This window comes from Dama dama, chromosome 31 (assembly GCF_033118175.1).
Source record: "Dama dama isolate Ldn47 chromosome 31, ASM3311817v1, whole genome shotgun sequence".
NCBI lineage: Eukaryota > Metazoa > Chordata > Mammalia > Artiodactyla > Cervidae > Dama > Dama dama.
The window spans coordinates 49270895-49284283 of NC_083711.1; the positions used below are offsets into that span (position 1 = coordinate 49270895).

The 13389-nt window shown below is 33.1% G+C and overlaps 1 protein-coding gene across 11 annotated transcripts in view; it reads right to left on the reverse strand.

Moving 5' to 3' along the window:
* Nucleotides 1-13389, reverse strand: part of SENP7 (SUMO specific peptidase 7) — a 155855-nt gene that overhangs the window by 52765 nt on the left and 89701 nt on the right. For 8 of the 11 annotated variants that reach the window (XM_061134138.1, XM_061134135.1, XM_061134134.1 and 5 more), the window contains one exon: nucleotides 3248-3360. In XM_061134138.1, coding sequence (XP_060990121.1) covers nucleotides 3248-3360 — 113 coding nt within the window. The remainder of the gene's footprint in view (nucleotides 1-3247; nucleotides 3361-13389) is intronic. The other 3 variants (XM_061134139.1, XM_061134137.1, XM_061134132.1) reach the window with 1 other exon arrangement.

The window sequence follows — 13389 nt, forward strand, 5'->3', positions numbered from 1 at the left end:
AAAAAATGATACAAATGAACTTATTTACAAAACAGAAACAGACTCACAGACTTAGAGAGCTATGGTTACCAGGCAGGAAAGGTAGGAGGAAACAGTAATAGAATTTGGAGCTGACATGTACACACTTCTGTATTTAAAGTGGATAACCAAGGACTGCTGTGTAGCACAGGGAACTATGCTCAATATTCTGTAACAACCTAATTTGGAAAATAATTTGAAAAAGACACATGTATATTTATAACTGAATTACTTTGTTGTACACCTGAAACTAACACAATATGGTTAATAAACTATACTCCAACAGAAAATATAAAATTAAAAAAAAAACTGATGAAAGAACTAAGGCTTGGAAAAACTCTATCATATAGCAGTTTTCCTCCTAGCAGTTCACTAACTGCAAATCAGTCAAGACAATCTCATGGGAAACTGGAATAAATGTATTAGATAGAGTCAGACATTATTTAAAAAAACAGGGACTCTACCTGAAAAAAAAAAAATATATATATATATATACATATATTTAACTTGCAAATATCACTACCAAATAAAATTAAACAGCTAACAAATTCCTATAAACAAAAGAATGTTAAATATTTCCAATGTATTATATTCATAAAAGCAAGTTTTACAAGACAAACTTAAGGCACTACAAAATAAAGGTATACCTAGTGTGGGGAATAGCTTAGTTGGTAAAGAAACTGCCTGCAATACAGGAGACCTGGGTTCGATTCCTGGGTCTGGAAGAGCCACTGGAGAAGGAAATGGCAACTCACTCCAGTATTCTTGCCTGGAGAATCCCATGGGTAGAGCAGCCTGGCAGGCTGCAGACCCTGGAGTCGCAAGAGTCAGACATGACTTAATGACTAAACCACAATGTTTGTATATGATAGATCATAACTAGACTTATCATGGTGATTATTTTGAAATGCACAGAAATACTGAATCACGATGCTGTGTAACAGGAACTAATACAGTGCTGTATAGGTCAATTATAATTCAAAAACAAAGTCAGAAAATGAGACAAGATTTGTGGTTATCAGAGACAGGGGAGGAAGAATTGAATAAGGCACTCTACATGTACAAAATTCCTATTATAAAATAAATAAGTTCTAGGTATGTAATGTATAACATGACAGATAAAATTAACACTGCTAAAAAAAAAAAAACAATACAAAAAAAATTAACACTGCTGTACGTTATATATGAAAGTTGTTAAGAGTAAATCCTGAGTCCACATCATGAGGAAAATTTTTTTCTATTTCTTTATTTTTTTCATCTATATGAATAAATGGATGTTGACTAAAGTCACTGTGATAATCATTTCATATATATAAGTGAAACCATTACACTATTCACCTTAAACTTATACAGTGCTGTCAATTATAAAAAAATGGAAGAAAAGACTTTTTTCAGTGGTATACCTGGGATTTAATTCAGAACACCCATTAATTTATAGGCTTTTGTTAAAAAATTGGTATTAGACACAATTATCTATAGGATGAAAATACTGTGAGCTTTAATAATGCTTCAATAGCTAACATTTTTAAAAACACTTTACCTAAGAGGAGAACCTTTAGGGATACTAAGAAGCTATATAGTGTTTCTTTTATCATCCATTTTTTTTCCTGATGTAAGTCTAGAATTCTGTTACTTCGAAGGAATACTGAAGGACATAAATTAGAAAGCTTTTTATTTAACTATTCCTACTCTACCAAGGAAAGCAGTGAAGGTTTAACAGTATTTTGACAGTATCTGAATTGAGCCCACTTGCACAAATACAAATCTACTTTTTATTTTTATACTGTAAGTAAGGATAATTATTTCTAGGAAAAGGACAATTTGTTAAAAAAAAAAAAAAAAAAGTCCACCATTACATGAAGATCGTATTTAGTGATCAATTGAAAGATTACATCTACAGTCATAATACTTTCTCTAGAGACTGCCCTCATAAGAGTTACAGCTGGTTTCTTATATACATCAAAGATATTAGTTTCTTTGCAAGTTTTCTCTTCTATGAAAAAGAGTGTATAAAATGTGAAAACAACTGTGTTCCAAATGAAATACAAAAAATTTTTACATAGTATCATTAAAGGACCATCTTTTCTTGTGAATAATTTATAAAATCATTCAGAAAATAAAATATTTCAACTAATTTGAAGCTATCAATAATTGAAGAGACCCCTGAAAGTGTTAGTTTCACACCTGACTAATATATAAATTGGTTTTGGTGAAAATTTTTATATTAAAATATTTAAAAGTCTTTTTAAAAAGAGACAAAAAGAAAGTCAATTCATTAATACTACAGGCAAGGAGGCCTACAATGAATATTTAGAAGTCTGGGATGTATTTACCTTTAAATTTGCTAAAAGTGACTTGTACTGGAATCCTCCTAGAGTTGAGAAAAATTCTAAAGAATAAAGAATGCACCTATGGCTGATTCGTGTTGATGTATGGCAGAAACCAACACAATGTAAAGCAAATGTCCTCACATTAAAAATAAATAAATTTAGAGAGGGGGGATTGGGATGGGGAACACATGTAAATCCATGGCTGATTCATGTCAATGTATGGCAAAAACCACTACAATATTGTAAAGTAATTAGCCTCCAACAAATAAAAATAAATGAAAAAATAAAAAATAAATAAAAATAAATAAATAAATTAAAACAAGAATATATTTCATACTAGGAGGATAGACAGTGTGAAACCAATAATAATTATTGAGTTAGCAGTAATATCAATGATTAGACACATCCATGGCTCAGACGGTAAAGAATCTGCCTACTAATGAAGGAGACCCAGGTTCGATCTCTGAGTCAGGAAGATCCCCTGGAGAAGCGCATGGTAACCCATTCCAGTATTCTCGCCTGGAGAATTCCATGGACTGAGGAGCCTGGCCAGCTATAGTCTGTGAGGTTGCAGAGTTGGACAGGACTCAGTGATGAACATTTTCACTTTCACGAAAGTAATATTTAGAAATAGACAAATTAACATTATTACTTTATAGTTATATGCCCAGCCCCAACAAAAAAATTACAAGATATAATATTCCAATTTAACTTCCAGACTTAGTAAATAAATCAAGAGATGTACACTGTAGGATACAAATAGTAAATTTAGCAATTTTCTTTGTGTTGCTAAAAAATCTCTCTTTACTTTCATGGATAAATATAGTTAAAATTCAAATACTACTAAAACTACAATAGACAAAAATTCAAATGCCAACAGTTTTCTGCGGTTCACAAACCTTTAGGCTGAGTATCAGACATAAAAGAAATGCCATCGTCACCTCTTTGTTTTCCTTTAGTGTAAGAAGTCTGCTTTGCATAATTATTGTCTGTCTTACTTGATTGTGAACTCCTGCAAAACAAAATAATATTATACTGAATTCTTCTAAGCAAAAATAAATTTAGAAGCCAGTTGGCATATATTCAAGATAAAAATAACAGATCACAAATAAAGTCTTATATAGCAGAGTATGTGATCTGAATAGTACAAAGAACATTAAACTATGATTTGAGAAATAGGTTTTCATTCCTATATCTTTAAATTCTCCATGTTCCTTTGAAAGAGAAAAACAAGAAATGTTTTATTCTTCCAAAATTGTGCACATGCAAACTGAACAAAGAATAATACAAGTGCTAAATATGTCAAAGGAGTCTAAAAAGTAAACATTCCCTGAACACAAGTAGATGATAATCACACTTATGTGTAATCAAATAATAAGCCAAAAGTAATTGTTAATATGTTTCAAGCATAGTTCATGTATCAGAAGTAACATACAAAATAAAACTTAGGGTGTGGTAACAAATTTTACCTATAGAGAAAATAGTTTAAAATATAAGCTACTGGTTAAATATTTAAAATGTATTAAAAGCAACTTTTGGATGATGAACATAATATCACTATTATGAAAACAAAATACAATAATAGTATGGGATATTAATACCTACCCCGCTTTAAGTAATCATTAGATCATCCAGACCAAAAACCAATAAAAATCAAGAAGAACATTGGACTGAACCATAAACTTGACCAAACAGACCTAACATGTATTTATAAAACATGAACACAGAACATTCTCCAGGATGTTTTAAGATAGGTCACAAAGCAAATCTTAGCAAACATAAGACACACACAAAAAAACTTTTCCCAATCACAAGAGCATAAAACAAGAAATCAATAACAGGAAGAAGTCTGAAAAGTTCAAAAAAATAGGAAGACTAAACAATGTGCTCCTGAAAATCAATTAGCTAAAGAAGAAACCAAAAGGAAGATCAAGAAGTATCTTGAAACAAGTGAATACATAAGCAAAAATTTCAAAATCCATGAAATGTTCTACAAGGGAAGTTAATAGCAATAAAAGCTACATTAAAAAACAAGAAAGAACTCCAATGAAAAACCTCACTTTACACCTCTTAGAACCAGAAAAAAATACAAATTAAGCCCAAAGTTAGCAGAAGGAAAGAACCAATAAAGATCAGAGAAAAAGTAAATTAAAAAGAAATAAGAAAAACAATAGAAAAGATCACAACTAAGAGCTTATTTTTTTAAAACAAACAAAACTGACAAACCTTTAGCTAGACAAACCAAGAAAAAAAAAGACTCAAATACAAACAGATCATCTAAAGACTACTACGAATAATTATATGCCAACAATATGGATAACCTATGGATAACCTAAGAGCCAGTCTATTCTAATGGAAATCAGTATTGAATATTCATTGGAAGGATTGATGCTGAAGCTGAAACTCCAATACTTTGGCCACCTGATGTGAAGAACTGACTGATCTGAAGATCCTGATGCTGGGAAAGATTGAATGTGAAGGGGAAGGGGACGACAGAGGATGAGATGGTTGTATGGCATCATTGACTCGATGGACATGAGTTTGAGTAAGCTCTGGGAGTTGGTGATGGACAGGGAAGCCTGGTGTGCTGCCGTCCATTGGGTCGCAAAGAGTCAGACACGACTGAGAGACTGAACTGGGGGGATAAACAAAACCTACTGGCTGGACTAAGGGAAAAAAGACAGAAAACTTGTACAGGGCTGGCCAAAAAAGTTTGTTCAGGTTTTTTTCAGTACCATCTTATGGAAAAACCTGAACTTTCTGGCCAACCCAATAAATAAAATCATTACAACTGGTAGCACAGAAATACAAAGTATTATAAGTGATGATTACAAAAAGTTATACATCAACAAATCATATAACCTAGAAGGGACAAATAATTAGAAACATACAACCTACCAAAATGTATTATGAAAAAAAAGAAAATCTGAACAGATCAATAACAAATATAGAGACTGAATTACTAATCAAAAACCTCCCAATACAGAAAAGTTCATGACCAAATGGTTTCACTGGCAATTCTATCAAATAAGAATTAATGCCAATCTTTCTCAAACTCTTTCAAGAAGTTTACGAGGAAAGAACACTTCTTTAGAAGGCCATCACTAATACCAAAGCTAGAAAAGGACAGTACAGTAAAAGAAAAATATAAATCAAATACCCCTGACTCATAGGGATGCAAAAACTCTCATCAAATTATTAGGAAACCAAATTCCACAACACATTAAAAGAATCATAAACCATGATCAAATGGGACTTATACAGAGATGCAAGAATGGTACACCATACAAGAATCAATCAGTGTGATAAAGCACATAGGTAAAATGAAAGATAAAAATCACTTGATCCCTCAAAAGGTACAGAAAAAGCATTTAACAAAATTCAACATCCTTTTACTATAAAACTCAAAAACCTGGGTATATATGGCTGATTCACGTCAATGTTTGGCAAAAACCAACGCAATTCTATAAAGCAATTATCCTTCAATTAAAAAATAAATTAAAAAAAAACCTGGGTATAGAAGGAACATACTTCAACACAATAAAGGTCAATATCACAAATGACAGCTAACATCATATGAAACACTGAAAGATTAAAAGCTTCTCCTCTAAAATGAAGAAAGGTACCCATTCTGATCACTCTTATTTAACACAGTACTGGAAATACTGGCTAGAAAAAATTAAATATGAAAAATAAATAAATAAAAGGAATTGATATCAGAAAGGAAGACATAAAATTGTCATCATTTGCAGATGATATGATATAGAAAGAAAACCTTAAAAAATCCAATCCAAAAAAAAAAACTGTAAGAACTAATAAATGAATTCACTAAAGTTTGAGGATACAAAATCACCATACTACAATCAGTTGCATTTCTACACACAAATAATGAACTATCTGAAAGAGAAATTGAGGGAAAAAATCCCATTTAAACCTACAGCCAAAAAAAAAAAAAAACTATAGCAAAAAGAATAAAATTATACTTAGATATAATCTAGAAGGAAACAAAGCTGTACACTGAAAACTATAAGACACTGATGAAAGAAAGTGAAGAAAACACAAATAAATGGAATGATATTCTGTACTCATAGATGGGAAAAAGTAATATTGTTTAAATGTTCATCTTATGCAAAGCAACCTGCAGATTCAAAGCAATCTCTATTGACATATCAATGACCTTTTTCACAGAAAGAGAACAATCTTAGAGTTTGCATGCAACCACTAAAGACCCCAAATAGCCAAAGCAATGTTGAGAAGGAAAAACAAAGCCAGAGGGATCACACTTCATGTTTCAAACTACATTACAAAGCCACAGTAATCAAAACAATATAGAAAAATAGACACATAAATGAATGAAACAGAATAGAGAGCCAGAAATAAATCCATGCACATGTGGTCAACTCATGTATGACAAAGGAGCCAAGAATACACCGTGGGAAAAGGACAGTCTCCTCAATAACTGATGCTGGAAAAGCCTGACAGCCACATACAAAAGAATGAAACTGGACCAATATCTTCTACCATATACAAAAATCAACACAAAGCAGATGAAAGACTTACATGCATGAACTGAAACCATAAAATTTCTAGGAAAAAAACACAAGAGTAAGCTGGTTTGGGCAGTGACTTTTTGGATTAAACACCAAAACAAAAACAACAAAAGAAAATAAGTGGAACCACAAAGCTGTACAGTAAAGAAAATTATCAACAAAATGAAAAGGCAACCTACGGAGCAGGATTGAGTCATCTATCTCATACGGAAGTTAATATTCAAAATACATGATGTATAAAGAATCCATACAACTCAACCAGAAAAACAGAACAATTTCATTAAAAAAATGGGCAGAGAAATGAACAGAAGTTTCTCCAACGACTACAAGCAACCAACAGGTACATGAAAAGGAGCTCAACATGCACTAATCATCAGGGAAATGTATGGCAAAACCACAATGAAGTATAACTTCACAAATCCGAGAATGGCTATTACCAAAAGAGAAGAAACAAGTGTTGGAAAAGATATGGAGTGCTGTGGAAATGTAAATTAGTGCAGTCACTATGGAAAACAGTATGCATATACCTCAACAAATTAAAAACAGAACATACAGTCTAGATATTTCACTTCTGGGTGTTTATGCTTAGGAAACAAAATCACTACCTCAAAAAGATAGATGCATCCCCATGTTGACTGAAGCATTATCTGCAATAACCAAGACATGGAAAGAACGTAAGTGCACATTAATAGATGAATGGATAAAGAAAACGTGACACACACACACAATCAGATATTTTTCAGTCATAAAAGAAAAAGAAATCCTGCTATCTGTGACCACATTAATGAGCCTTAAGGGCATTATGCTAAGTGAAATGAGACAAAGACAAATAGAGTGTGACTTCACTTACATGGGGAATCTAAACTTAAATACAAACCAACACATGCATAGACACCGACAACAGGTTGGTGGTTGCTAGAGCCAGGAGCATGAAATGACTGCAGGTGGTAAAAAGGTACAAGTTTCCAGTTATAAAAAAAAATAAGTCTTGGGGATGCAAGGTACAGCATGATGACTATAGGTAATTAATAACAGTAGTGTACTGTATATTTGAAAGTTGCTTAGATAGTAGATCTTACAAGTTCTCATCACAAGAAAAAAAATGTAACTATGTGTGGTGATGGATGTTAACTAAACTTACTGTGTTAATCATTTTGCAATATATACATCTATGAGATCATTATGTTGTATATCTAAAACTAATACAATATTCTGTCAGTAACATATCAATAAAATTAATTCAGTTTAAAAAGACAAAATGAAGAACAATTGAGAAAGCAATTTGGTACTAATTAGAGTAGCCATAAAATTAATTAAATCTTTACCAACAATCTTCTCACCCATGATAATTATTAACAAAACAACTCATTATGGTATTATTTAACTGGGCAAAAATTCTGAAAATAAAAAATTTTAAAATAAAAAACTATAAAATTATTAACCTACAGCCTTCCTTTATAGTATAATATATAGAAATTATTACATTTTCAAAAGTATTTAACAACATAGAACTCCAAATTTTACTGAAGTATAGTTGATTTACAGTGTTGTGTTAATTTCTAGTGTAGAGCAAAGTGATTCAGTTACACATGTTATGTATATATTCTTTTTCATACTCTTTTCCATTATGGTTTATCACAGGATACTGAATATAGTTCCCTGGCTAAACAGAAGGATACTGTTCTTTATCCATCCTATATGCAATAGTTTGCATCTGCTAATCTCAAATTTCTACTCCTTCCACACTCCCTTAGAAATTTTTACATTTATAAAAGTACTAAAAAAATCAGCAAGAATAAATCAAGGATCCCTGTCCAATAAAATATGAGATATACACTAAGTGACCTCAGGAAAATTGCAGAGTAGGAAACACCTACCCATGTTCTCACCTAGACAACAACACTGGCAGAATCTGATGAACTTTGGAATTCTGGAGTCTACTGAAAGGCTTGTAACTTCTAGTCAAAAGGTTCAACAGTAACTTTGGTCAATTAAGACCATTTGGATGGTAGCAGTTACTTATACCCCAGCTCTGAGACAAGTAGCCAAGTCCAAGTTCTTAGAACAGTTTGCACAGGCTTACAATGACCAGGATGAGCAATAAGGACCTTGTCTTTCAAATATTGGGAATCTGTATTCTGATCACTGATTGCTGTCTCTGACTATGGATAAGGAGACAGAGAGACGGGCAGCCTTTGCTGTAACAACCATCACCATGTTTCAACCGTCTCCCCGTTCAGCTAAAACGACATGCAGGAGATTAAAAGAGCTAGCACCTATTTCGTTCTATTTCTTCCCTTCGTTTATTTCCTATTTCCTCCTTATGGGAAATAAATATTTAAGGACTAAGACATTAAAAAGTAATCACAGGTACAAGGAAATTTGGAAGGTCGCAAACATGACCATGGAAAGACACAGGCTCAGAAAAGACCTTCTATTTTACATATTAGGCTGATACCTGGAATGGGGACTTATTGCAACAATTTTAAAAACTAAGCAAACACAGGGGAAAAACACAGCAAATGCTGGGGAAGGAGGGGAACCTGGTTTTCAAACATCGCATCTTATAAGATCTAAATGTCAAGTTTTCAACAACAATAAAAAAATCACAAGACATTCACAGAAACAGGAAAGAACGGCCAATTCAAAGGAAAAAAAACTAATCAACAGAACCTGTCCCTGAAAAAAAAAAAGCAGATGGCAAATTCAATAAGCAAAGATATTAAAACGACTATCTTAAAGATCCTCAGGGACTTGCCTGGCAGTTCAACAGTTAAGACTTTAACTTCCAACGCAGGGAACGCAGGTTCAACCCCTGATCAGGGAACTAAGATTCCCACAGGCTGCACAGCGTGGTGAAAAAAGACAGACAGACAGAGACAGACAGACAGAAAATCTTTAACAAAATCAAGAAAATGATTTGTGACAAGATGAAAATATCAATAAAAGATGAACCAAAAGGAAATTCTGGAGCTAAAAATGTACAATAACTGAAATGAAAATTTTATTAGAGAGATTCAAAAGCTGATTTGAGAAGGCAGAAGAAACAGTTAGTGAACCTGAAAATATGACCATAAAAAGGACCAAATCTGAGGAACAGAAAAAAGAGAAACTTAAGAAAAGTAAACAGACCTAAGGGACCTATGGGACACTGAGAAAGGGACTAATGTACACGTTGCTGGTGTCTCAGGGGAGAAGAGAGAGAAAAGAGCAAAGATATTATTGAAATAAGTAATCACCAAAGAAGTCCAAATTTGATGAAAGACATGAATATAAATATCCAAGAAACCCAAGGAACTAAGCGTAAACTGAATGAGACCTGTATCAAGAAATGTTATAATTAAACTGTTCAAAGACAAAGGCAAAAAGAGAACTCTTTCTTGAAAGCACAAATAAAAATGTGACTCATCACACACAAAAGATCCTCAATAAAATTATGAGAAGATTTCTTATCAAAAACCACACTGGCCAAAAAACACTGAATTGGTAAATTCAAAGGGAAAAAAATCTGTCAACAAGGAATTCTATTTCTGGCCATACTATCCTTCAAAACATGAGAACAAAATCAAGACATTCCAAGATAAACAAACCTACATAGCATATTAAAAAGCAGCGACATCACTTTGCCGACAAAGGTCCACACAGTCAAAGTTATGGTTTTTCCAACAGTCGTGTACGGATGTGAGAGCTGGACAGAAGGCTGAGCACCAAAGAATTGATGCTTTCGAACTGTGGTGCTGGTGAAGACTCTTGGAGAGTCCCTTGGACTGCAAGGAGATCAAATCAGTCAATCCTAAGGGAAATCAACCCCGAATACTCATTGGAAGGACTGAGGCTGAAGTTCCAATACTTTGGCCACCTGATATGAAGAGTCAACTCATTGGAAAAAGACCCTAAATGAGGAGAAAAACTGAAGGCCAGATGGGAAAGAAGCAGTAGAGGATGAGATGATTAGACAGCATCACCTACTTAAGGGACATGAATTTGAACAAACTCCAGGAGATAGCGGAGGACACAGGAAAAATTCTCAATAAAATACCCCAAATGGTTCATACTGCTATATATCCTAACCACATGGTTCCTGGGATGCAATGATGGTTCAACATACAAGAATCTATCAATGTAATAGCCTGGTATGCCCCAGTCAATGGGGTCACAAAGAGTTGGACATGACTTGGTGACTGAACAACAACAATAACAAAGGTAAACTACAGCTGAGGAAAATCATTACCACTATAAGTAAAACCACCCCTGTAAGAAAAACTGAAAATAACTGGTATAAATAAATACATGGATAATTATAAAATCTACTATTACTGTAACTCTGGTTTGTAATATGCCTATTTGTTTTATACATGATTTAAGAAACTAATACGTTCTTTAAATGATTAGACTATGCTTTTGAACAAACAACACATGAAGATATAATTTTATGACATCAATGATTTAAAGTATGTGAGGACAGAGCTATAAAGAAGCACAGTTCTGAACGTTACTGAAATTAAGCTGGTATAAATTCAAACATGGTTCCTGGGATGCAAGGATGGTTCAACATACAAGAATCTATCAAAATAATATGCCACATTAACAGAATAAAAGAGGAAAACCACATGGTCATGTCAATTAATACCAAAAAAGTACTTCACAAAATTCAGTACCCTTTCCTGATGACTAAAAAATATAATTCAACAATCTTAAGAATATAAATACCTACCTCATCATAGCAAAAATCATATATGAAAAACACACAGTAAACATCAAACTCAATGATGAACACTGGACAGCTTTTCTTCTAGAAAAAGGAATAAGACAAGGATGCCCACTTTCACCACTTCTAGTCAACACAGTACTAGAAGTTCTAGCCAGAGCAATTATACAAGAAAAATAAACATAAAAGCATTGAAACTGGAAAGAAATACTTTGTGTTTACAGATGATATGATCTTGCATGTAGGAAACTCTAAAGATTACACACATACACAAACACAAAAAATGGTTAGAGTTAATAAACAAAAGAAGAAATTAAGAAAATAATTCTATTTACAATAGCTTCAAGAAGAGAAAAAAACTTAGCACTTAACCAAGGAGACAAAAGACTTGTAAAATGAAAATTATAAAACATGGCTAAAAGAAATTAAAGAAGATATTAATAAATGGAAACACAACCCATGTTCATGGATTAGAAGACTTAATATTGTTAAGATGTCAATACTACCTACAGCAATCTACAGATCCAATGCAATCTTATCAAAACCACAGTGACATTTCTTGCAGAAATACAAAAACTTATCCTAAATGTATATACAACAAGAGCCAAAACAAACTTCAACAAATTTGGAAGGATCAAACTCCCTGATTTCAAAACTCACTACAAAGCTACAATAATCAACACACAGGGTACTAGCATAAAGACAAATATGGAGACCAATGGAATAGAATAGCACCCAGAAATAAAGCCACGATATATGGTCAAATGATTTTCAAATGGCTGCTAAGACCTTTCAATGGGGAAAGCGCAGCTTTTTCAACAAATGATGCTGGAAAAACTGAAATATCCACATTCAAAAGAATGAAGAAGGACCCTCACCTAATACTCTTACACAAAGGTTAACTTAAAATGGATTAAAGGCCTAAAAGCATAAACTGAAACTATAAAACTCTTAGCATAAGGGAAAATGTTCAGAACAGTGGATATGGGAGTATTTTCTTGGATACGTCATCAAATAGAAACATAGATAAACTGGACTTCATCAAAATTAAAACTTCTGGGGGCTTCCCTGACGGTCCAGTGGCTTAGACTCCATGGCTCCACTGCAGTGGGCACGAGCTCAATCCCTGGTCACGGAACTAAGATCCTGCATGCCACATGGCATTACCAAAAAAAAAAATTTTCAATTAAAAAAAACTAAAACTTCTGTACATCAAATGGCAGTAACAATAGAGTAAAAAGGCAACTCACAAAATGGGAGCTCTATGTGCAAATCATACTTTATGACAATATTAATATATATTAATATTCAGAATAGAGAGAGCTTCTAAACTCACAAATAAAAAACAACCTGATTCATCAATGGGCAAAGGACTCAAATACACATTTCTCCAAAGAAAATACATGAATGGCCAATAAACACATGAGAAAGATGTTCAATAACACTAAAACCACATCAAAACCACAATGAGATATTGGTTCACATCCACTGGGATGGCGATCATGTAAACACAGAAAATATCAAGTGTTACAAAGGATGTGAAAAAAACCAGGCCCCTTGTGCACTGCTGTGCAATGTAAAATGATGTAGTTTTACATTTACAGAAAACAGTACGGTGGTTCTTCAAAAAATTAATAATAGGATTATATGATCCAGAAATTCCACTTTCAGAAATACACCCAGAAGAACTGAAAGTATATAGAAACACAGATACATGTACACTGATGTTCATAACAGTGTTATTATTCACAATCACCTAAAGGTGGAAGCAATGCAAGTACCC